This window comes from Microplitis demolitor, chromosome 5, assembly GCF_026212275.2.
Source record: "Microplitis demolitor isolate Queensland-Clemson2020A chromosome 5, iyMicDemo2.1a, whole genome shotgun sequence".
Classification (NCBI taxonomy): domain Eukaryota; kingdom Metazoa; phylum Arthropoda; class Insecta; order Hymenoptera; family Braconidae; genus Microplitis; species Microplitis demolitor.
In genome coordinates, this window is record NC_068549.1 from 3,029,680 (window position 1) to 3,056,565 (window position 26,886).

Consider the following 26,886-nt stretch of genomic DNA (forward strand, 5'->3'; position numbering starts at 1 on the left):
ACAATTTATTTATTTTTAAATAAATTCCAAATTTAAAAAAAAAAATAATTTGAAAATTTACAACTAAATTTTTTTGTATGAGTTAAAAAAAAATGATGCACGTGTAGAAAATTAAAAAAACTATAAGCGCAATTTTTCGAAATATTTTTTTTTCATAACTTATCATTTTTAAAAAAAATCAAAAAATTATTAGGCGTCGACTAATTTCAGTATCGATTATTTAAAAATTTAAAAAACAGTCGGACATTGTCTACTCTCACTATCACTGTAAATAATCTTCACGACTTTGATATCAAATTAAATAAATACTTCACTTTACACACACACACACTGAATTTAAATAAATACTTTTAATATGCAATAAAACTCACGCACTAAAAATAAGAAACTTTAAAAAAAAACGACACAAACTAATGGAGATTATAAGTAACACTTTTTACTTTTCGCTTTCACTGCACTTGATACTTTACTTTCCTGACAATTTTAATTTTATTTATCACAAGAACATTTGAAATTAATTATTTATCTACTTAATAACACTAATTAAATGAACTGCGCACTTAATTTATTCACACAACTACGGAACTGTTGTCGCGAGCGTAGCGTTCGAAACTAAAATGGACGCGCATGCGCGAGATTCAAAAAGAAGATACCAGAGCTGCGTGGTCATGGCGGACAAACTTGGCACTACTGTCAATAAAATATATGTACTACTACTTTTTAATGAATTTACATTTATATATTTATATGTAATTATATTATAAAAATAAATATAATACTATTAATTTAATGAACACTGCAAATTATTTTAGAATTATTTAAATATAAAAATTAAGGAATCAATCAAAATATTTCAAATAACTTTTCAGCAACACTAAAACTTTGTCTTCACAATCTGACTGATATATACTTTACTTTTATAATTTTAGAAAAGAAACTTTGAAATAAAATAAATCCCGCATCTGTTTAATATTCAAAAATTAAAAAAAATTTAATTATAAATTTTTATTAAAAGAATTTAAAATAAACTAAATTCTACTCGAATAACTTCTAAAAAAGCAAAAATTTCATACGATTTTATTTATCTATTCTTCAATAATTTCTGTGACTATTTTTTTATTTAAAATTTAATTTCATCTCATCGAAAATTAATAACTTTTATTATTAAACAAAATGAATACCTTCGAAATAAATTAAATATAGAAAACGTTCCAAGCTCAGTCCAACATGTCGGAGACAATCGCACTCATTACTCCTCTCCTAAGCAACTGCGACTAAGAAAAATTCCCTTTGTCACAACTACCAGTCGCCATATTGCCTACTACTGGTGTTGTTATTTTAAAAGATTTCCACAAGATGGCAGTATCCGGTCGTTTTCAAATTTGCAATGCAACAGAGCAAAGCAAATATCTAAAGGCAAACGTGTTGGTGTTATTATTTTTATACTTAACTTAGAAACAATTAATTATGGCATTTACATTATGGACACTATTTGAAGCGACACTTTTATGTTTGAATGCTGTTTGTGTTCTTCATGAAGAAAGATTTTTAAATAAAAGTAAGTCATTATTTATAGACTACAAGTTCTCTTTTCAAATGGTCTCAACTTGAGTACTGCAAGAAATCATTAACCTCAAATGTGACACGTCAATTTTTATATGAATGTGATGTAACAGATAAAAGTCAATTTATAAATTTTAATTACATAAATTAATTAATTAAAATAATGAAATTAGTACAAGTGTAAGGGAGTAACTCCAGAGTAAATGCGGACTAGATGAATTTTTATTTATTTAATTCCCCTTGAAGTAAAATTCACTTCAAAGAAGAGTTTAATTTAATTATGAAACTCCAGGTCGAACTTTTTTCAAACAAATGTTTTTAACACTGATACCTCCCACTTACTTTAGATTTTATTTATTTAATTCAAAATTTAAAAATTGCTAAATGTCAGGTACATTTACACTCATTTTTATTGCGATTTTGAATAAATTATTTATTTTATGGAGTAACACAATATTGTTTAGTTGAACAATAAGATATAGATTTTTTTTTCTCCATTATTTATTGTTAGTTAATAATATACTTTGTGTTGGTTCTTTGAAAACAAACTCATTGTTATTTAAATTCATACTGTATTTTTTTCCCATAAAAATATAAATAAGTTTATGTTTTTTTAAATTATTAAAAGTCATTAAAGTATTTTACTTAACAAGTTAATTAAAGATTGCAAAATTCTTGAGTGTTATTTTAATATTAAATTTTTAAATAATGTTCTGAGAAAATAGAGCGATAATTATTTATAATGCAGGCAGTTATGTCAGTATGTTAATTGACATTATTATTTGGTTTCAAAATTACAGGAAATTTAAAAAAATTATAATAATTTTATATATTTCATTTATTAAAATAAATTTTTTTGATAAAATAAATTCAAAATAATATTTACAGTTGGCTGGGGGGCACAACAAGACATAAGAGGCTTTGGAGAACCGCCGACAATTAAATCTCAAATGCTCAATCTTATAAGATCTATCCGAACTGTTGCAAGAAGTGAGTAATTTTTTTTTTTAATAAATTATTAATTAATATTTTTTTAATTAGAGACAATTGATTATTGTTAATTAAATCGAAAATTATTAATAACTTAAATAATTGTCACTAATTAATTATTGTAGTCAATTAAAAAAAAATTAATAATAATCATTTATTTACAGTTCCATTAATATTTCTCAACATATTAGTGATGATCTTTAAATTAGTGGCTGGATAAATGGCCATTACTCAATGCAACATGTAAATAAATCGACAAAAAAAAAATCACAAATGAAAATAAATTTTTTATTTAATTTTATATTAAAATTAAATTGAATAAATAAAATACTAAGAGAGAGAAAAAATAAAAACAATAACGGAAGTTGAATAATATAAAGAGATTCCATAATTATTGTCCAATACTTTCTCCACAAATTTTTATTTATGTTTGTTTTTTTTTATGGACAAAAGAGTAATATCCTGTATCCTGTGTTGCGTATTGTTGCTGTTACTCGAATGGATAATTACTAAATGCCGAGTTAAGATTTTTCTGCAAGACAACTAACAAAAGAGCTGATTAATTTTATCGTAAGCTTTCATACTTTTTTTTCACTCTATTATTCATCTCAATTAATTTATATTTATACTTTTAACATTTTTTTTCGTCTTATTCAACGCATTTATTTGGTACCGCGAATTACAAAATGATAAATATTAAATTAGAATTTTTTTTTTTAGTAATTAACACAGCTCTTAAATTCGTAATGTTATTTAATAATTTATTTAACAACTTTAATTATTTTCTCATTATTATAGTAGTAATGGTCATAATTATTATTATTATGGCTGTTGTATTACAATTTATACATATATATTGCAAAATTATTCTCTTCATCAACTATCTCACGTTTTCTTGCTACGAATACTTTCCCCAATAAATTTGCATATTTATCTTATATTATATATTATTATATTACTTATAAATTTTTAAAAATCAATTATTGGTAATCATAGATGATAGAAATCATTTATTATTCATAAAAAAGTTATTTAATGCCTTTTATTACTTTAAAAATTATATATATACATATCTTTAACTAGGAAAGTAAATAATGAATAGGTTCAAATAAAAGTCGTAGTTAGATAGGTTCATCAGTATCACTTAAAGAGGTTTTTCGTTGTTAAGGTCCCGGGACCCAACATTAAGTGTAAATTATAGAAGTTTTTCCACTTATCCGAGTTTCACTGCATATATATACATAGATTAGGCTATCATTTTCCTGAAAAATTTTTTTTTGTGTTTCCTTGTTCAGAAAATCTCATAGAATCCAATAGATTCAAATTATTTTATCAGATCTTCATAAAAATGATATACAAATACCAAACCAGATTATTAATAATCAAATCCGTAAATAATCGGCTTACGTTATTTATTTTACACAGGATTATAACGTCATATATTTTATCAGCCATAAAGTAATTAATAAACTTTATTGTCATTAAAACAATAAAGTCAAAAAATACAATAAGTAAAATAATATAATTACACTAAAACCACTGGAAACAATTAAATTTATTAAAGCCTATTCAATAAATTCTTCAATAAAAAAATAACAAAACTTTTAATAGTAAAAAACTCGAGCGCAGTCATCAACAATAATAACTTTAATTGGCTCTTATTATTGTAAACAAAACAAAATCCATTTCATTCACGCAAAATTATGTAACATAGCATTACAAATTGCTCAACAACCATTATTGAAACCCATTACACGTTTGATTAATATTAAACTATAGGGTATTTGTACATAAGTCTAATCTAATCCCAATCCTTCATACGGTACCGCGACTAGATAACCACACAAAACATCCGCGCGACAGAACGTCCGAAAGACCCAAATCCTGGTTATTATTGTCGCGGATATTTTCCATAGATTCCATTCTATACCAAAATTAATACGTTTATGGCGATGGTGATACATAACACACTATTTTTGATGCTAACTTGACCCGTTTACACTCTAATATCTATCAATAACTGGTTGATTAATTAGTAGATATTCACGTCATTAATTAATGTGTACTTTTCCGTGAATGTAGCAGACAAACAGATCTAAAACTAATAGTAAACAGAATAAATTAATAAAATAAAATAAAAAAAAATGCGCATGTAAAAAATTTTTAAATTAATAAGTTTATTTTTTAAAAATATTTTTTTTTTTTAATTATTTACTCTACTTATTTATAATTTTAAATTTGTCTTGTGTTTGCTAAACCCACACTCGTAATATTTGACCATATCCAAATATACAATATCTTTGGCTCAAATGAATTTTTTTTTCAGTTCATAGGTTTCGTCCTATAAACCCAAAACAAAATCCATTTCATCCACGTAAAATTATGCAACGTAGCATTAAAAATTGCTCAATAACCATCGTTGAAACCCATTACAACGTTTGATTAATATTAAACTAAGGTATTTGTACATAAATCTAATCTCATCCCAATCCTTCATACGCACAACTCAGCTCTTGCGGAATTAGCTCATCAACATAAACTAAAAAAGTAAAAATCAGTACACCGTGAATGTAAAAACGACAATCGTGATTGGCATCAGACATCGGACATTAAATATAAAACAAAACTCGTCGACGTTTTATAAAATAAACCAGAAAAAGTCGAGCACTACTCTTGTATGTAATAGTTACGCACGTTCTAGTTCTTGTTAATTGCTTTTTCATTTAGGTAATAAACGCAAGACATTCTACTAACATTCGAGGACATCCATGTCCATAATTATTATTATTTCTCATATTAAATTAATTACAAATCACAGCATCCATTTTAAATTTATTTACATAAATATTTATACTATCAACTTGATAAATAATCTACATTCTATTTTATGAAGTCAGTCTTCTGCCCGAGATATTAAAAGTCACCTCGTCATCATTTACTTTCGAATATCTTTAACCGGATTTCACAATTTATAAGATCCTTCCTTCCTTGTTGGGTAAAATCTCGCGTCTGCTATGCATCTCTCGATTCTATCAGCTCACTTATATATTTTTATTGTTGTTATTATTATTATCATTATTATTTAAACTTAAAGCTTTTAAAAAGTATCATCATCGTGAGTAGCAAAAAATATAAAAAATACACGACCAAAAGACCAATCCAAAGTCCTGGCCGCTGGCTCTTCCAGTGAAAGGTGAAAGGCATTGGGTTTTTAAAAATAATAATAAAAAAATCTAATAAATAAAATAAAATGAAACTTAAGATTAAAATTAGTAATAAAGGTAATTAGTAATGATTAAAAAATATTACGTTTTTTTAACGGTGGCGAGATTTTTTTTTATTTTTTTGTTTTCTACAAAAAAGCCTTTATACAAGTACAAAATGCATGAGTAATACAATATTAAATTGTGTGTGTATTTTTTTTTTTTTTAAAGCAATTGCCATCATGTGTATTTTTTAAACAAAAATAAAAAAAGCAAATGAAGAATAAAATGCCCGATTCGACGTTTGCTTTTTATACTTAAGTTGTTTTCCGCGAATCACGATCTCGTGAACAAGATCGAGTACTTGGACAACTCAGATGTACTTCCTGTGTTACATCACGTGTTAAATACGTTTTTTTTTATTTTTCCCACGCAGTGAAATCTTGTATCGCGTTCGCTCATGTAGGAAGTCCTGAAATGGCTGGATCTGTTTCTGATACACGTTTCAGTTCAATTGCTTTTTATTAAAAATTACTGTTACTATTATTGTTATCATTACTTTATTTTTAATAATCACAATAATAATAATAGTATTGATAGTGTGTGTAGTGTGTAAATATATTTACAAATGTACGGTAATTTTTTTTAATTAAAAAACTAAAAAAAAATCCGTACGAATCACGATCATCCTCCTCTCAAACTTCTACTCTAGCTCTTAATAATAAATTTATAAGATAAAAAAATTTTTTTTGCTGGTAAATTTTAATTTAAAAACGCACTTTCGTTCGACGGTACTCCTCAGAATTTATGAAAAAAAAAAAAAAAAAAAAAATGTAAAGCGTAAATTTTTTTCTGTATTTTATAACAAATCCGACACGTCAGAGTGTTTAGTAATCCAGTGAGAATTTAAAATGATAACAGTACATATATTTAATGAAACTACGATTTTTCATAAAATATATTTTTAAAAAAATGGAGAACGCCCGCGTCCACGACTGGATAAAGTCGGATTTAATTAAAAATACAATAAGAAGAAGAAGAAGTTAATTTCGTTTAAAATGGAGCGCCGTAGCTGCCACTAGGCCTGCTGGGAACTCCGTAACTACCCGAGGGTCCGCTGGGGTATCCGCCGAATCCGCCGGTGGATCCCTGGCTGACTTGGTTGAACTGTGCAACCTGGATCGCCTGTCTGATGCCCTCGAGATCGATGCCGACGACGCGGCTTGAGTAACCAGGGACTCCGTAACTGGAGCTAGGTGCACCGTAGCTTGAACTGGGAGCGCCGTAACTGGAGCTCGGTGCGCCGTAGCTGCTGCTTGGTGCGTACCCTGATCCTCCGAATCCACCGGATTGCGATGCCTGGGATTCTTCTTTCAGGAGAATTTGTCTTATTTGTTCCAAAAGCGCACCATCAACGCTAGCACCCTCGCTGGTTTGTCCACCAGTTGATACTTGTTGGTATCCACCGCCTCCACCAGAGTATCCACCACCTCCAGAGTATCCGCCACCTCCAGAGTATCCACCACCTCCAGAGTATCCGCCGCCACTTGAGTATCCACCGCCACTAGAGTATCCACCGCCACTTGAGTATCCACCACCACCACCTCCAGAGTGTCCACCACCACCACTTGGTCTATTGTAATTGTATCCAGATAATGGAGCTTCTGAGTAGGCTAGACCTACTAGTCCAATTAACACGCACTGCAATTTTTTAAAAAATATAAAATGTTTAGTTTAAAATTTTTTAAATCTGATTAAATGTATGTTATAAAACAGTAATGATCAAGAAATTTTGAATTTAATTAAAGTAATGAAGAGAAGAAAAGGATTAAGAAGATGATGATGAAGATGATGACGGTACTTACAGCAAAAAGAGGATTCATGTTGACTGCTACGCCGATTCGGCTCTGTGTGACTTGGAAGAAGGTTCACCTGTGTCCTTTATACCCGTGAGGTCGAGAGGGATACGTGGATATACGTGGGGGTTTTTAGTAGAAGAAGAGACGGGGGCAGAGTGAGAGTAATTCCAAAGTTGGACTCTCTTTCTCTGTTATATACCATTTCCAGTGAGTTACACATCACCCAGTAGATTATTCACTCGACTGTTACTCTCCTTACTCTTACTCTTACTTGCATCCATGTACATTTACTTACTAACTGCTCTGTTTCTTCTTCTTCTTCATCATCTTTTCCTCTTGGACTTTATATCTGGGGCTTGTGGCAACTCGCCGTAAGGAGATTTTAAAGTAAAGGGGCCGGTTGCGAAATATTCTTATGCTCTCGGCGTATCTTCCTACGAGTACGAGTACTTCTTATTCCTAGATGTCCTAGACCTAGACTTATGTACAATAGATAATTTACAGCCTCTTCTTCTTCTTCATAAGCGGCTTCGTGTACTTGCTCATTTACTTACTAAATTTTATATAAATAATTACAAATGCGTCAAAAGCACTATTTAGTACCTTGGCTTTTACCGACACTAGACGAACGTGAGGACTTTGTTGCAATGCACAAGTCTTTATACGTATTATGTAAAGTTATTGCTACCAACTGGCCTCAATTTTAAAACTTACGTGTTTTCTAAACATATAAGAGATGTCTCTTGACATAAATATTTTATTAATAAATTCTTTGACAAAAATTATCATTTTTATTTTTTATATTTTAATGTGCACTCAATTTTTTTTAAACCCGCTAGTAATGATAATTTATTTTTAGACAGGACAAATATTTCCGCTTTTAAATTTCGCTAAAAAATTTTTCGCATTATTTATTTATCGGTCTATAGTATTTTGGGTCATGGGCGCTGCTAAATTAGAGCAATCGAGAAATATTCCTTTCATTATTGAACGGCTTCTTTGTCGTGTCCCTGATGATGATAATACACGATGTGTGAGTCGAGTAATAATAATAAGGACTTATTTTTTTTTGGCTGTTACTAACGACCAATCATTATAATTTGCGGATGAAAAATAAATAAATGTATGAAAATAAAAGTTTGTGAGTGGTATATAAGAAAAAGTTTAAAATAAAAGGAAGTTAAGGTGAATAAAAAAGAGAAACCTGTCTCTTCATGGGCATTGCAATTGATTGTTATGAATTGGGATTATTTTATTTTAAATAATGAGACAATGATTTTATTTAATAAATATACTGATAGTACTGAATCATTTTTTATATATCAGTTTATTGGTTTATTTTAAATATTAAGATAGTAGAGCGGATGATTAATTACCAGGTTTTAATTTATTTATTCTGTTGCTGGCGAAAGTCAAATAATCAGAGTTATTGCAAATTATTTTAGTTAGTGTGTCGGCACTTGCCAGTGTCTCATAGCGAGAACCTTTGCACATTGACATTTGAATGTTTGACAGTTTTTCATCGCACGTCACCTTATGATAAACGTGAATTAAATTAATATCTGGAGCGCGGAAGACAATCAGATCAGACTTGACACTTTTCTCATAGAAATCGACGTCCTCTTTGCCCCATCCTTCGATGGATAAATTGAACCCACCGATTTTAAGATAATCCCGTTTGTAGAGTGATACAATACCGAACCCAAACTGTCGCCAGTACCCGGTTACTTCATTGATAATAAATATATTTTCGCTGTAATTATTATTTTCACTAAATTTATCAAAGTTACGATTTGCCGAATGATAATTCACGTAATTTGGATCGTACTGACTAAATACTATCGGGAAATAAATTTTTCTATTAATAATAGTATTTGAACGTACGCGATGCAATGCCTCGTGTGTAAATACAATATCAACATCGATAAAAAACAACAAATCATTATTGTTTAAATGCTTAACAGCTTGATCGAGTGCTTTAGCGCGTGAAAATAAATTATTCCTATCTAATATAACTTTTATTTTAGCATTTTTATATTTAAATTTAATACTATCAATTAAATAAATCGTACTGTCTATTGAATCTTCAAGTTTATGTGAATACAGTATCACTAAAAGTTCAGTCTTGGCGTTTGTTATCAAACAAACTTGCTCGTAATTATTCATAAATCTTTCAAACGTTTTAAATCTACCCGCCAACGGTACCACAAAATTAATAACCTTATCTTCAATTGGATCTAATTTACTCGCCGAATTAAATAAAAAACTCGGGTAAAAATTATTACTCGTCCTCTGACGCGACTCTAAATATCCGCCGTCGACTTCTTCGTCACCTACAACTTCTCTCGCTTCAACTCCTGTAAATAAAATAAATAATAAAAACAATCATCATCTCAATCAAAAAATCCCTCACTACTTTTGCACAATCAATCAATCTTTTATAATAATAATATAAAAATAACCAGCAATACATAAAATATACTTCTCACACTCTTATTCTAATTAATCATTCCATTTTTTTCACGTCTACTCTAATTTAAGCGAAAGCGTCGTCCTTCAAATTTACATTAGAAACCTAATCCTGCAAGTGAAACTAAACCAAATGCTAATTTTTTTTTATCTTCTCATTCCTAAAATTTTTTAATCCCCTTTCTACTTAAAAACTCTTCATTCCTTCTCCATCCATCAATCAACATTTTATTAAAACTCTCCAAACTGAAACGCATCTCGACAATCTTCGGAATTCCATCGGCAATCTTGCAGATAATCTAAAAAAAAAAAAAATTAAAATGCGTCTCAGCATCAGGAAGAAATAGAAAACACGTTAGTGTCGGCTGTTGTATCATCTCTCAATAGCTTCCGTACATTATACACATTACCGCTCTCAAGCCATCAGACGGTTACAAGGGGAAGCACTATCGCCATCACCATTACCATCGCCATCAGCCATCATCATCATCATCATCACCGTTACCATCACCATCTCGATCTCAGCTAGACGCAATCACTCGAGAAAAAGATTAAACAACTAGAAAGACTGCAAGCATCAACATCATCAACAGAAGCAGTCCCAGTAAGCGGACTAATGGCACCAACGTCATCGTCAGCAAAAGTAACTGGTATGTTTTATGCCGTAAACTAAAACAACTCAAGTATTAGTAAGTAACCGTCCAACTAAGTAACTATAATACGTAACTAAGTGAGAACATATATATATATATATATATATATATATATATATATATATATATATATATATATATAAAAATAAAAAATATGGATTTAAGTTGCCCTGGCAACAGTACAGTGCTGATGAGAGCATCGTTTTCTTATTGGCAATGTGTCCAGTGATGGTGACCACCAATTGAGAGGGAAAACGCTTTCTTCGTTGTGGAATTCGATTATCCGCACGTGAACTCCCGGCCTACTTAGTAAAACACTTCCCTTCTCTTAATCTTCCTTTTATTTAATAAATAATAAATAAAACGAAAGGAGAAAAGACATTATTTTTATCAATGAATTTTTATTTTATATTTTTTAAATTTGTTTATGCGACAATGAGATTTTTATTTTTGTTATACAGTTTTTATGGTTGAGTTGACACTAGTTTTAATTTAGCATCAGTATATTTAAGATGCGTATGATATATAATTGAAATAAATAATATATTTTTATCCGCTTGGAGGCATTGTTTGAGAGACACTTGCGGTCATACAAGATGATTCGGATTTTTTTAAAAAGTACGTTTAGTAATGGAAAGTCAAAGCTTAATGTCAATCATTATTTGAAGAGTATTTCTTTATGGAATATTATAAGTTATTTATTTGAATGGGTTTGACATTAAAAATTAATTTTTTTATTTTCATCACTTTAATTATCAAACCCGCTGGTTTATTTGTCTCTGTTCGCTGGACTTTCATTTGCCCGGGAAATAATTCGAGGGTGGTTGGGATTTGAATTTTCGCGGGAAATTTTTACGGAGAGATTGGAGATCTGGTAAAATGGCTTGATCCTCTTGTATTTTGACGTAAACGTTATTAATATGAAGGGACTTTGATATCGATATATAATAATATGATACCGAGAAAGAAAGAAGAAAGGGGAGAGTTACAGAAGCCTGGGGCTTTTAACTTTCGCTTGAGCGACCGCGTTCGGGGTCTTCTTCAATCCTGCTGCCTGATTCTTCATATCCTTTTTCTTTTTTTATGACCGTTATTCTGTCAAGTTATCAGAGCTCTCCTTTCTCCAATTTATTTGTTATTTTTTTAATAATAATAATAATAATAACTTACTATTCCATTTATGTAAATTCTTTTTTTTCTGATATAAATTCTACTACTCGAAGAATTTTTTTTTTTAATATTCCAGTGCAGAAAAAATTTTCAAATTTTGTAGTTTTGAATCTTATGAATTTGCCGCCAAAAATTTTTCTTTTTAAATTTTTTAAATAAAATTTAATTTTAAAAATTGAAAGTAAATTAAAATAAAAAAAAAAAGAATTGGAGGGATGATTTAAATTTTTAAGTCAGAAAATTTTTTAAATTATTAAAACATAATTTAATTATCCGCTACATATATGTTAATAATATATACTTTAGACTGGGCCAAAAAAATCGACTATTTTTTTTTCTTTCGATACTGTGAAAATATTATTCCTGATGACCAAAAAAAATTATTGTGCAAGTTTACCAAAAACTCATAGATCGTTTATCTGAAAAATTTGAACAATGTATAATCTTGAAGGAAATTGAATTCCCTACAAAAAATCTCTCTTAGTAAATTTACGTAAAACGAGCCGTTTTCTTGTAATCGTGCCTTAAACATTGATTTGTTTTTTAAATTCTTTGTTTCTATTTTGAATTTTTGTAACTACTGGAAATATTAAAATTTTTTCTAGTTATGATACATATTTTTAAAGAAAATTTAATGCTCTACAAAAAAGGTCTCTTAACATTTTTTGCTAAATTCACTCCTTCGAAAGTTATTCAGGTTATTTAAGTCGTTTCGACTCAACTTCAACCTTGTTTTCACAGCATCGAAAGAAAAAAAAATTTTCGATTTTTTTGGCCCAGTCTAATATACATATATGTGTATATATATATATATATATTTTTTTTTTTGTACATAAAACGGTTTTTTATGAAAACGTTCACTTATTAATTATTTGATTAATTGATCAAAAAAAATTTGAACTAAAAAAAATGTAAATTTATTAAAATTTTTCAAATTCAAAATAAATTTCGGTAATTAACGATAATGAGACTAATTTCCGACGCAATATAAAGTTAGAATTTTTTAGAAAGTTTTTTTAAATAATCTTATAAATTTATTTTCAAGTAAATAAAAAAAAATATGTCTGCTGAAATCGTAATTTAAATAAAAAATATAACTGAGTTATTAAAATATTTTTAATTTTTCCTTTCTAATTTTTTGCTCAATTATTTTAAAACCGATCTCATAAAATGTTTCTTTAATCTGTGTATTAATAAAAAAAATTTTAACTCATTAACAAAAATTAAAAAGTAAATAATAAATAATGACGTTAAAAAATTTTTTACATTTATTTTTAACTTATCCACAGATGATTTAATGCAATTTTAAAGAAATCGTTAAATAAATAAATAAATTTCAAAAAGACACTTTTTATTACCAAAACCAAGTGGACACGTAACTCCATACTTATTTAATTAATAATTACAACGTTTAATTAAAGAGAAGAAAGAAATTTCGTTATGACAAAAAAAAAGATTTAAGTAAAGATAAAAAAAATTACGACTTATGACATATTTTTTTTTTTAATTGTCATTAATAATAAAAAAATTATTTGTTATGTAGAAAGCAGATTATTAAACTATTAAGTGTTACAATTGTTACAAATGTGACGTAAAAAATAAAAATAAAAATATGAAAAAATTGTTAAATCTTCAGACCGAAGAACCTACAACATAATTGCCGTATTACGTACAAAATATATATGGATATATATATCAAGTATAACCATAGCAATATAACTTCCACATATATATATATATATATATATATATATATATATATATATATATATAACATCTTATTCCCATGTAAAATAATTATCACACCGTGGTATGTGAAACTGGAGAAACTCTTCCGGTTCAAAGCCATTGAATTTGCAACTCCGAAGACTACAATGCCAAGAATATTTAATAAGACAAAGAACAAAGAAAAATTTAATCTCGAGATAAATTACATATGCAAAACAAATTTTTCTAATAACATAAATTCCCCATGAAAAAAAGCTCGCGCGTCTTTCAATTAAAATGAATGTTTTATTATTACTATTATTAATCATTTTTTTTTTAATTTCATTATTTAAAGCTTTGATACATCAGTAGAATTCACTTTCATCGCAGATTCACTGAGTACCGACCTTTGCAGAGGTCGAGCGCCCGAGTTTCACCGTATATATGTCCATAAGATCCACAGGAGAAAGGATTTTTTTTTTAATGCATTTATATATTAATTATTTTTTAAATCCATCATCTCTCCCAAATATGCACACAGTAATTTTTTAAACATTTAATTATCTACTAATGACTTAAATTTTTTTTTTTAATTAAAAAAATATTCTATCAATTAAAAATTTTTTCATGGGAAACTTTTGTAGAAAAATTTAAAATTAATTTTTTAATTGATCTCATTATTGGTAAAGTTATAAAATATATATTAATAATTTATAAGTTATATATATATATATATATATATTGATTATCAAATGATGATGACCTGGTACGCTCTCACGCGTTTTTCTTTATTCTCTCTTTCAGTTCTTGCCGTACTTAACTTCCGCTACACTAGTGAAAGGACTAAGTGTTACATGCATGCTCATTGCTCACTCTTCTTCATGATCCAACTTATACATACATACTAAAATTCATCTACACATATATTTATATATTTATACGTTAAGATAAATATTATTCTCAACACCTGCTTACCAACTGTTCCGTCATTAAAATATTTAAATTCTTCACAAGAACCAATTTAAGTCACTTGATATATAATTATCATTTTTTAATATATCAATTCATATATATTCTACCTCTCACCTTTAAAAAACACTTTGTTGAATAAAATAAAAGGAGATAAATGGGTATTGTCATTATAGTGGATTGGTAATATGGAAAATTATTAAAACAATTTATCACCTTTTTTTGTCCACGAATTAATCTAAACGACCTTGATTAACGTGTTTTTTTACCAGTCGAAAATATATTTACACTTATTATTATGTAACTTTTTAAATTCCAGATTTTATTTATTTAAAAGTTCCACTAATATCTGACCGGGAGATTATGTAAAGAATAATAAATAAAATTTAGTGGTCGTAAAAATTATTAAATAATTTTTTTTAAACTCATTTATTTTTTTTTTTATATATTTAGTTTGAAGAAATTTTTTTTATTGTTGGTGTTAGAAAAGAAATGATTTGACATTTAGAAAATTTACCTTTGTTCAATTAAAAGTCATTACACGATTTTTTTTCTTTTGTAATTCTAATCGAGAGACATTTCTAAACTTACATCATTACATGAAGCCACTTGGACTTACGTATTTTAAGTGTATTCAATTATTTATTCGACATGTGTATGTATAGAAAGATTGTATCAATAAAATTGTTCAAATCGACATTCAGGAAGTGTATGAGAAAATGATAAGATTTAGTTTTTTAAAACTTTCAAATCGATAACTAAGTTATCGTGATTTATTGTCAATGATAATCATATTTTTTTTTTTTTTTCATATACATTTCAAATTTTTTTCTGTGTTTTCAAGGCCCGTTCATTTAAATTTTACATGGATTTAAAATTTTTCATTAATAAAGAGATTATTTTAATTTGAAATAGAAAAATATTTACCAGACTTCATATCCACGGGAAGAATGTCTATGATTAAAATAGTGAGATATTTAAAAATACAAATAATAAATATAACAATTAATTGTAAAAATTTTGCGGAGTAATCGTAAATTAAACCGGGAGTAAATGTGAAGTGGATAATTTTTTTATTTAATTTCCCGGAGTGTATTTTACTCCAGGGAGTAAATCACTCCGAAATGACTCCGTTGAAAAAAAAATTCTGTCACTCCGCATGCGCAGTGATTTTTTTTAACTTCCGTAACTCCAAATGAGGGAATGATCTTGAAATTAGACAATTACTAATTTTATAATTTTTTTTTCAACGAATCAATTACAAAAAAAAAAAAAAACTAAAAATATGCACTTGTAGAAAATTAAAAAAGCTACAGGTGCAATTTTTCTAAATATTTTTTTTTTTGTAATTTATCGTTTTTAAATAAATCTAAAAATTATTAGACCTCGGCTAGCTCCAGTACCATAATGAAGGATTGAATTCAAATTAACACAAAATCCGCATTCACTCCTGGGTATTTTCAGTGCAATAATTAGAGGATATTACGGCTCATTAATATTTTTCTAATGATTAATTATCACGACTCTTAAATTTAATATTTCTGACAGATTTTTATTTCTAAATAATTTCTAGAAATTCCCTTTGAATGTAAAAAAAAACACATCAGTGTATTTTGTAAACAAGTCAACAGTATATTTATTTGATCAAAACTTGTTTAAATTAATTACAATTATAACTTGTTACGAATAACAATACCGTAAACTTAAAATTTTTTGGTAGTCGTTGTTATTAAATCATCGTAGCCTGGTTCAATATGCAAAAAAGTTAAGAAATCGTTTGAATAATGCGTGTCGTTTGACGGCATTACTTTTACATCCACTGACGTCAGGAAGCGCTCCTTCATTTTTGTAGCATTTTTTAAGCCAACCTGTCCAATGTTTGAATCCTTCGGTGCTTTGAATTTTTTTAGCGCATGCAATGTCATCGGTTATGTCATCGTCTGCAAAATCTTCGCATTTAGCATTACATTCCCCGCCTTTTCGTCCTCTCTTACACCATTTGTAGCTGTTTATTTGAAAAACTCCATATGAATAGCTTGACATTGTACCTGGTCCTTTAACTAAACTTGTGTTTAATCCACTTTCACTTTTCATTAAACATACCTATTTAAAATATTTATTTTCATTTTAATTAATTATGTCAACCATCAATTAGTTTTTAGGTACTCTCTATTTTAATTGAATAAATTATTCAAATTATTTTTTGTATTTCAGAGAAATTTAGTGTTACGGAAAAAAATTTATTTAGATTTAGGGAAATCGAAATTATACATTTTACGAAATATTTATTTTTTGAGTAAATTAAATTTGTTCATTATTTTGATCTCTATAGATCTAGATCTTTAGTCTAAAAATATTGAAGCTAAAAATAGACAAGCAATCAAACTGCTAAAATTTTAAATTTTAAATTTAAACTAAATTTCGAGTCGTTAGAAAAAAAATTTTAAAATTTTTAAATCTAAGATCTAATTAAATTTTAATAGATCTTCTGATATAAATAAATTTAGATCTAAAATATAAAAATTTAATTTTGATAGATCGAATTTTTTATTTCTCGGGAAAAATAAATTTTTAAAAAATAATTGATTTGGTCTCAAATAATCGTCAGAATTTAAATATTTTTAGCAAAAATTTTTTTTAACACCGTGATAATGAATTTTTGTAAAATAAATTAATTTTCGAGTTTGATAAATTCTGCGATAAAATATTTTAATTTGACAATAAAAATTAATAACTAATTTATTGTATTCTATGTTTTCTAAAAAAAATTTTTAATTTAAAATTATGGATCTGAGAAATAATAATTGCAATTTATCTTTAAAAGGATTCGTATTTAAATAATTGTTGATTGTACAAATGCAAAATGAGATAGAGAATAGATGCAGGATGCGGTTTTCTTTTAATAAAACTTTAATAATTCATTTGTAAAATTAAATATACCTTTATAAACAAACCGCAGTTTAAAAAATTATGATAATTTTTCGATTTTACACCAGTTTTTAACAGCAGTATCATTAAGGAATAAATAATGAATAATTTTAAAATTAATTGTCGAACAAAAATTACAAAAAATTTTTGACTTATTTTTGTGTAAAAATATTTCGAATTCTATACTTAGAATTTTTTTTTTACAAGAGCCTTTAATTATTTTAAATTAATAATAAATAAAGTTTACCCAGTTGCTAATAAATGTTGCCGATATTCCTGAATTTTTAAGCTCACGTGCTGCCTCACACTCACTCAATATTTTTCCATTTACTTCCACTTTCGTGATAACAAAAAATATAAACAAACAATTGATAAATAATTTGTCCGATATCATTTTTAATATATTTATTTTAAAGTATTTACTTAATTTTTATTATCAACACTTATGTAACGTAGATATACAATTGAGTATTCAATACAGTAACAGCGTGTTATAAGCGTTGTGTTAAAAAATCTAAATGCAAATATATATTGTAAACGATTTAAAATGAATACTTAGTGTTTATAATTGACGTAGTCTCATTAACGACGGACTGCGCCGTCTGCCGTATCACCAATCAAGTGGTATCATATTTTATCCTTGAGCTTGGATGTTTGATAAACTTTTTATCTTATTATTATTTTAGAATAATTTATACAAGAAAATAAAAAAATTTTAAAAAATCACTAACGCTCTTTCGTTATCTAGAATAATAATATCCAAGTAGCGAAAAAATTATATCAACACTTGATGATATTTATTCGATAAATCGATGATTAGATTATTGAACTCATATTTTATATTTTCTAATGTTTATTTTACTTTATTAGCAATCATAAATTATATTAAATATATACTCAAGTTATAATAATAATAATTATTATTATTATTAGTAAGAAGTTAAATTTATTTAAATATAAACATTTATTGTAAATGATGTATTTATTGATGAATAATTAATTAATCGATATTACATAAATATTAAAAATGTTGCCAAGTTTCTTTACGCATTAATATGATGGCCGGTTTGACTAGACAAAAATACTTGGCAATAAAAAAATTTTTATTTTTAATATAAAAATTTATTTTTTGTAAGTTTCTGTATAATTAATCAATTATCATTCGATAATAGTACTAAACTTTGCACCTATAAGGTAAGAGACCCAGTACTCGAACACTCGCGTATTTGTATATTTATATTTACTAAATATATGGGAGATCAAGTACTACTTCCCTGATCGGGTACAAAGTCTTTTACCTTAAGGGGTTTGTGCAAAAAGAAGTAAAAAAATTTATTTATTCAATTTCGATGAATTTCCGTGAATTTTATTTGAAGTAATTTATTATAACATATTTTTTAAACACTTGATAAATTAATACTAAATTTATAATTTTTATAAAATAATTTTATACATAATTGAGTGTGTTGCAATTAATTTATGAGTATTTATATTTTTTACATTTATTTAAAGTAACACTATCTATGGAAAGATATAAAAATATCTGTAGAACATATATTTACATGCTTATGTAAAATATTAATTTTTTATTTAGTAATCTAGGCAAAAAAAAAATATATATATATTTTTTTGTTTTGTTTTTTAAATCACAGTTTATCGTTATTGTAATAAATCAGTTTCAATGAATCAATTAATTTAAAGAATTAAGATAGTAGAGCGGATGATTAATTACCAGGTTTTAATTTATTTATTCTGTTGCTGGCGAAAGTCAAATAATCAGAGTTATTGCAAATTATTTTAGTTAGTGTGTCGGCACTTGCCAGTGTCTCATAGCGAGAACCTTTGCACATTGACATTTGGATGTTTGACAGTTTTTCATCGCACGTCACCTTATGATAAACGTGAATTAAATTAATATCTGGAGCGCGGAAGACAATCAGATCAGACTTGACACTTTTCTCATAGAAATCGACGTCCTCTTTGCCCCATCCTTCGATGGATAAATTGAACCCACCGATTTTAAGATAATCCCGTTTGTAGAGTGATACAATACCGAACCCAAACTGTCGCCAGTACCCGGTTACTTCATTGATAATAAATATATTTTCGCTGTAATTATTATTTTCACTAAATTTATCAAAGTTACGATTTGCCGAATGATAATTCACGTAATTTGGATCGTACTGACTAAATACTATCGGGAAATAAATTTTTCTATTAATAATAGTATTTGAACGTACGCGATGCAATGCCTCCTGTGTAAATACAATATCAACATCGATAAAAAACAACAAATCATTATTGTTTAAATGCTTAACAGCTTGATCGAGTGCTTTAGCGCGTGAAAATAAATTATTCCTATCTAATATAACTTTTATTTTAGCATTTTTATATTTAAATTTAATACTATCAATTAAATAAATCGTACTGTCTATTGAATCTTCAAGTTTATGTGAATACAGTATCACTAAAAGTTCAGTCTTGGCGTTTGTTATCAAACAAACTTGTTCGTAATTATTCATAAATCTTTCAAACGTTTTAAATCTACCCGCCAACGGTACCACAAAATTAATAACCTTATCTTCAATCGGATCTAATTTACTCGCCGAATTAAATAAAAAACTCGGGTAAAAATTATTACTCGTCCTCTGACGTGACTCTAAATATCCGCCGTCGACTTCTTCGTCACCTACAACTTCTCTCGCTTCAACTCCTGTAAATAAAATAAATAATAAAAACAATCATCATATCAATTATAAAATCCTTCATTAGCAATTAATAAAAAAAAAAAATACCAGTAAAATGTTGATGAACATAAACATGTCGTCTAACGGGAAGTGTAACCTTTCGCCCTCGATACTTCCGATAGACTAGTAGAAGGTCTAAAATAGTGTCTGCTCCATAAGCATCAACTCGTCTGTAACCATACAGCATAGATCGTTCTTCAACAACTCTACCGCGTTGTCGTGAACAAGAATTGATTGAAGCCATAACTTCTCGCGTTATATCCTCCAATCCTTCTTTAACATCACTGTGTATCCTTCTCCGCGGATTTAAATCACCCAAACTGTACTCCGACCGTGAGATAAAATCCCATGGGACTACCTCGTCCTCAGATTGTGGTTTAAAGCTTCTCAAGCCCGCTGGTATTCCTATAATTTAATTTACATTCCTTATTAAAATTCAATTTTTAACAATTTTTCCCATTAATTTTGTCTTAAATATTTCAAATTCTGTCGCAATTATAAAAAAATACTTTACCTAAAATTTTTCACTTATTGATTTTAAGCAAAATTCATTTTTTTATTTTTTTTACGATCATTAAAATACGAACTATTAATTTTTCAACTAAAGTTCAGTATTTTTTTAAATAAAAAAAAATAATCTTCGCTTCTAGTTTAAATATCTTAAAAAATATCACAAATATAAAAAAAGTATAAGAAATAAAATATTTAGCTTATGAAATTTAAAAAATTTTGATTTTTTTAATATCTCCCTACGATAATTTGACCGCGAGTTATGAATTATTTAAATCAATTGCAAGAAATTCAATGATTTAAATTGATTTAATCTTTAAGTGTCTTGATTAATTTTCTATTAGAGTACTAGATCCAAGTGTTTAAATATTATATTGAATTGATTTAAATATACTATAAGTGAATGTGAACATTTGGGCAGGGCTTTTGACGATAAAATATGATACGGACGTATTATATGTATGATAGAACAAATTACCCGTGACTATTGCATGAGAATGAGGTAATGAAAATTTTGATTAGTCTGGCTCACAGACCGAGGCGAATAGAACTGTGTCGTAAGCAATTTGCACAATCAATTGTTCAAAGTGGATTCATTAATACAAATCAGTCAATTCCGACCCGCAAATTCTTTTTTTACTCTTCTATTCTTAAGCTTTACTTTCATTTATTTTTATCTTTCGCATTCCCACGAAATATATATATATATATATATATATATATATATATATATATATATATATATATATATATACATATATATTTTTATCGCAATGCTAATTCATAAGATATACTAACCAAGCATCAGCGTATCTCCAAAATAATTTTCTGTATCCGGTTTCGCAAACAGTCGAATATTGTCCGCTATCGGGTTGCTTATGAAGTCTTTTATATTATCTCCAAGTAATTCCGCCATTGAATAAATATCACGATGTAATTTTATTCTCTCGTGTTGCAAATCTTGAATTTTTAGACCCTAAAAAAATTTATAAATTTATTAAAATTTATTTAATCGGGTGATTACTAAATTTATTAATAAACTTACCCGCATATAATTATGAAGACGATACATATAAGGCGGGCTTTTTACTGGATGTAATGTAATAGCTTGATGTACTTCACGTTTTTTTAGATTTCCAGTAAATGATTGATCTCCGCTACTATTGTGATAAAGTATTGATTGCATCTGTAATTAATTTATTATTTAATTACTGTTCATTTTTATATTTAAAATTTTAAATCATGGGAAAGTGATCGGCAACTGAGTCAATCAATGTCATATTTTATTTATTAATAATCAGCAGTTTTGGATAAAATTTATATTTTTAATATTTCAAATTAAAAAAAAATGACTGATTTTTAATTAATAATAACTAATTAATTTTATTAATCAAGACATTGGTTGCAATTTTAGTTTTTTATTTTTTTTTACGATTTGAAAAAATAAATATTTTCTTAAAAAAAAAAAAATAATTATCGGACTCTTATTTTGTCTTATAAAAATTTGGCGGGAACTTAAATAAAAATTCAAAATTTTATTATCAGCGCGAATAAATTAAACATTTAAAAAAAAGTAAATTAGTAAGTACTCTAAATTTAAATTATCAAGATCTATAAATATGAGTATAGTAGGATATATATATTTATAAAAATAGATATCTGTTATTTCTATTTAAATTTAATGATTAACATCCTCATTTAAAAATTTCTCGTGTTATGTTATCTCTCGTACATATGAAACGTGACACTACTTATTACCTGTGGAGTTTAAATTTAATTATCTTTAGTTATTTAATTATATATTAAAGACCAATGACAAACATAATCCATATAATCGTCACTAATTAACCTAAAAATAACTATTTCAACTTTTAGTAAATATATATACACGATATTAATATATATTCTGAGGCATTGATCCTTGAATTTCAATAATATAACCGTAATGCATCATTGGTCTATTATTATGTAAATATACAAAGTCATTTAATTTAATTTGTGTAAAACTTTTTAATACGTTCGCTTTGTAAATATATTTTTATACTACCGCTATGACCATTTATTATCATTGTTATATAATAATAATAATAATAAAGACAAGAAGAATGCTCTAATATTGTACTTATGCATTTAAATAATTATTTATAATTGACAAATATATAAAGCTAATTTAAATAACAAAAGATAAATTATTTAATGACAGTTCGGATGTTAAATAATTTCCTTCGCAAGATTTATAAAAATTTTTTTTTAGTTTCTATTAAACGTCAGTTAAATTATGCACTTTATGCAAATGACATAGATTTGAATAGACAGGTAAAGGTGAGGGTAAAAGCGGGAAAACCGGTTGTTTAGAAAATATATTTAATATTTAAAATAGTAGTGACGTTTATAGTTTAATATTTATCTCGATTATTTGAATAGAACAAGCCTTCGAATGTCAACGACTTAACGTATTAGTCATTTTGACGCGTACACAATATATATCATTAACCGCGTCTATTCACACAACTTTGCATAATATATTTTTAGTTTTATAAAAGGAAAGCTTTGTGATATCTGGTAATTAAACTTTGATATTTTAAATTTTTGACATTAATTACAGAAAACAGTTAAATGACTTTTTTTTTTTAAATGATTCGTCTCATCGTCGGTTTTTTTTAAATTTATTTTTTGTTAGACAGTTTTATTGTTTTCTGGAATATTTTAAGACCAGAATTTCTTTTTTATTCCGCAAATAAAATAAATTTCTTTAATTTAATGATACCGAAATTAGCCGACGATTAATAATTTTTGGTTTTTTTTTTCAAGGTAATAAATTATAAAGAAAAGATTTTAAGAAATTGCACGTGTAGATTTTTAAATTTCCTACATATGCATATTTTCAGTTTTTTTTTTTTTTTGTAATTGATTTATTGAAAAAAAAAAATCCGAAAATTGTTGATTGTCGGTCAATTTCAGGATCATTTAATTTAATGAAAATTTTTTGATGACAATTTTAATTTTGCTTCAATTGGTTTCAATAAAATTGAATATTTTTTTACCTATTTCTATTTTACTCAGTCTTTTATTTTAAATAAATCTAATTACTTTTTTTTTATTATAAATTAAGGAATTAAAATCAGTTTTTTATTAATAAATTTTTGTAAAATATTTTCACACAATTATTGAATTTTTTAGTTTAAAAAAAAAATAATTAAATCTAATGATAAAAAAAAATTACCTCATAACTCCAAGTGCAAGGAATTCCCGCATATTTCTTCACACATCTCCCCAACTCAACATCCTCATGCGCCGTGTAAAGATTTTTCAAGCAATCCTTGACATGAGGAATAACTTTCTTCATCGTCTCCCTAGACATGATGACCCCCGGACCGCCCATGCAAAAATTCTCATCGTAATTAAGCGCCAGCTGTCCAATTTCTTCTGAATTTCCTCTTCCAGCCTGTCCTATATACATAGACTTCGTCGAGTCCACAGACCTCAGTAATTTTTTAAGCCTATCAGTTCTAATATAAACGTCATCGTCCGCTCTGATAAACCACTCAAACTTATCACCGTAATTAATCCACATATATTTGAGCATCAAAAATGATTTTTTTTGAGGGGGATAACTGTCATCGACTGTCGGCAGCGCAACTAATGGCAAATCCCGACAATTATCCGGTACTTTTGATTCTTCCGAAGAGAAAAAAATTATTTTACCCGGTACTTCTTTGCCCCACGTTTCCCAAACAGCTTTTGCACGTGTGCTTAAATATTTTTCCGCTGTCATCACACCGACAATTACCAAATTATCATTATCATTAACATCTTTATCAATACTACTACTACTACTACTATTATTATCATCAGTCATATTTTCAACATTTCTAACAAATGCTCGAAATATTTTATCATCATTATTATTATTATTATTTATCATCAATGATGAATGTTTATTCTTATATAATTGCGTTTGATTAACATGCTGATAATTAAACATAAATAGCCCAATAATAATGCCCGATATTAGGCCGTAAATGGCACTTTTCAATCCGCGATGTCTAATCATCACTCAGATTATCCGTTACCTCTCAAATTTTTTATTATTATTATTATTGTTATTGTTACTATAACAATTATCCTCCATCTTTTCATAACAATAATCATCTTTACTACTATTTATCGTTAATAATTTTATTGTCACCAATAAAATATTTCATTTTATTCCAATCATTATTTTTTTTATCTATAATTAAAAAGCCTATTATATTTATATTTTAACAATTTTTTATTATCATAAAACATCCATTTAATTCTTATCATTTTTATTTTTTATTTTCATACACCGTGTTTATTAGCGTGTAAAAACATAGCACTTAATTGTTTCAAATAAACTTTTATTAATTTCATTTTTAAATTAAACCTACCACTTAATTATCTACATATACATATATCTATCTAAAATATATGATACATCCGAGGCTAGTGAAATAAAACAAACAATGACAAATAAATATTTAAACTCGGTTATTTTTCACTTAAATATTTTCACATTTAACGGATACTAGTCAATCAAGTGCAAATAAAAGTTTACTTAACGCCAGGTTCGAAACCGTTAAACCGCGGATTAAAGTCTGCTTACGGTTCTTTTTATTTTTTTATAAATCATATAAATACTTTTATTTATTTATACATCAACTAACTAATTAATTTATTAATTATTAACAATTTTTCATTTAATAATTAGAAAAAAATAAAATAAATCTGTAAATATATTTACAAAAAAAATATATATATTTTTTATTAATAGTTTAAATACACGTGTATTCTCACACTTGTTTCCGTTCTCATAAATCTTTGATGATTTAATACATGACCTTCGCCGAAGGCCAGTGAACTCTATTTTCACTTATTTAAACAATTAATCCTCTGTTCACAATTCAAAATTAAAAAAAAAAAAAAGATTTTTTTTTTTTCAACACGAAATTTGTACTTTTAGTAAACAAATTTTTTTAAAAATTTATCAAATTATTGGTAAATTTTGATTTTTAATTGATATAAATATATATATTTTATAATAAAAAGTAACTCGGAGACGACACTGGTTTACGGCCGAATGGGTCCAGAGTGAACGGGATACTGGGACTCTTTAGAGAATCTATCGTTATTTTCTCTTGCTCTTATTCTTCTCCTTCTTTGCCACCACTGTCTCTTCTTCTTCTTCTTTTTCTTTTACTTTTAAAATTTGTAAAATAAAAAACCCCACTGGTAGAAGAGGATTACAGTTTCTTCTTACATTAAAACTTATATACAGTAAGAATAAGTCACAGTGACTAAGCTACTCTACATTTGCTAAGTAGTTTAAGTCGGACTACTCGTAGCATGAGGAGAGGATCCAAGCAAACTGCTATGGAGGCGTGGGATCCAAGTCTAGAAAATACAATGAAGGTAGGGAAGAGTAAAGAAGATTAATTAAACATTATCCATAAATGTATATGTACTGTACACTGTATGGGTAAAGGAAGCTAATGTTTCATGCTTTTTACTCTTTCGCTAGTCCTTTCATATGTATACGCTATTCCACTCCATTGTTAGTTGAGGATCACAATTAAATCACTTGCTCGCGGTTAAAAAATACGGATATTAACGTCTCTGATCAGCCAGCTCGCGGCTTACTGTGGCCTCTTGCTCACCATATGCTCTAGTCTGTAACACAATCGTTCTTCATACATCTGACGTAATAATGACTCTAACTATTCATATTCATATTCACAAACTAATCCTCGGTTACTTATATATATATATATTTTTTTTTTTTTTAATTTAAATAACCCGCGACTTTCATACTTTTTTTTCTCTGCGAAATATAAATTCGTCTGGCTGATGTTCAAGGTCTTAAAAGGGGTCATGAATTTTAATTTAACATTGAAATTGTTTAAATTGTTTTTATTTTTTTTTTTTTTTTTAATTAATAAGCCGACTCAGAATTTTTACTTGTTTTTTTAATTACTTAGTATCGAGATGTTTGAACATTCGTTTTTATTACAGAGGTAAATTATTTTTTATGAAGCAGTACAAGACTTGTGTTCATTTTTTTTTTTTTTTTTTTTTTTTTTTTTTTAAATAGAATAAA

At 27.2% G+C, this 26,886-nt stretch overlaps 4 protein-coding genes across 5 annotated transcripts; 1 reads left to right on the forward strand and 3 right to left on the reverse strand.

Annotated features, from left to right (window-relative positions):
• The first annotated feature begins 1,401 nt into the window (after positions 1 to 1,401).
• LOC103577117 (immediate early response 3-interacting protein 1) lies at positions 1,402 to 2,937 on the forward strand. Its single transcript, XM_008557624.3, has 3 exons — positions 1,402 to 1,558; positions 2,452 to 2,553; positions 2,718 to 2,937. Exons 1-3 carry the CDS (start codon positions 1,468 to 1,470, stop codon positions 2,771 to 2,773), a joined length of 249 nt encoding a protein of 82 aa, XP_008555846.1. The 5' UTR covers positions 1,402 to 1,467; the 3' UTR covers positions 2,774 to 2,937.
• A 2,932-nt stretch (positions 2,938 to 5,869) lies between these two features.
• On the reverse strand, positions 5,870 to 7,727 carry LOC103577116 (loricrin). Its single transcript, XM_008557623.3, has 2 exons — positions 7,622 to 7,727; positions 5,870 to 7,457 (listed from the first exon to the last, which is right to left on the reverse strand). Exons 1-2 carry the CDS (start codon positions 7,637 to 7,639, stop codon positions 6,810 to 6,812), a joined length of 666 nt encoding a protein of 221 aa, XP_008555845.1. The 5' UTR covers positions 7,640 to 7,727; the 3' UTR covers positions 5,870 to 6,809.
• Positions 7,728 to 16,192: 8,465 nt separating this feature from the next.
• On the reverse strand, positions 16,193 to 18,234 carry LOC103577115 (lysozyme C, milk isozyme). 2 transcript variants are annotated; one of them, XM_008557622.3, is made up of 3 exons: positions 17,935 to 18,234; positions 17,759 to 17,847; positions 16,193 to 16,686 (listed from the first exon to the last, which is right to left on the reverse strand). In XM_008557622.3, coding segments are annotated over exons 1-3 (444 nt in total). In that variant the 5' UTR covers positions 17,936 to 18,234; the 3' UTR covers positions 16,193 to 16,332. The 2 variants fall into 2 exon arrangements, with proteins under 2 accessions (XP_008555844.1, XP_008555843.1); XM_008557621.3 differs by having other exon boundaries at positions 17,759 to 18,234.
• A 279-nt stretch (positions 18,235 to 18,513) lies between these two features.
• Positions 18,514 to 26,443, reverse strand: LOC103577114 (chondroitin sulfate synthase 1). The gene is made up of 5 exons (XM_008557620.3): positions 23,992 to 26,443; positions 21,814 to 21,954; positions 21,567 to 21,744; positions 20,307 to 20,663; positions 18,514 to 20,224 (listed from the first exon to the last, which is right to left on the reverse strand). The coding sequence occupies exons 1-5, from the start codon at positions 24,820 to 24,822 to the stop codon at positions 19,236 to 19,238; spliced, it is 2,496 nt and encodes an 831-aa protein (XP_008555842.3). The 5' UTR covers positions 24,823 to 26,443; the 3' UTR covers positions 18,514 to 19,235.
• Positions 26,444 to 26,886: the final 443 nt, after the last annotated feature.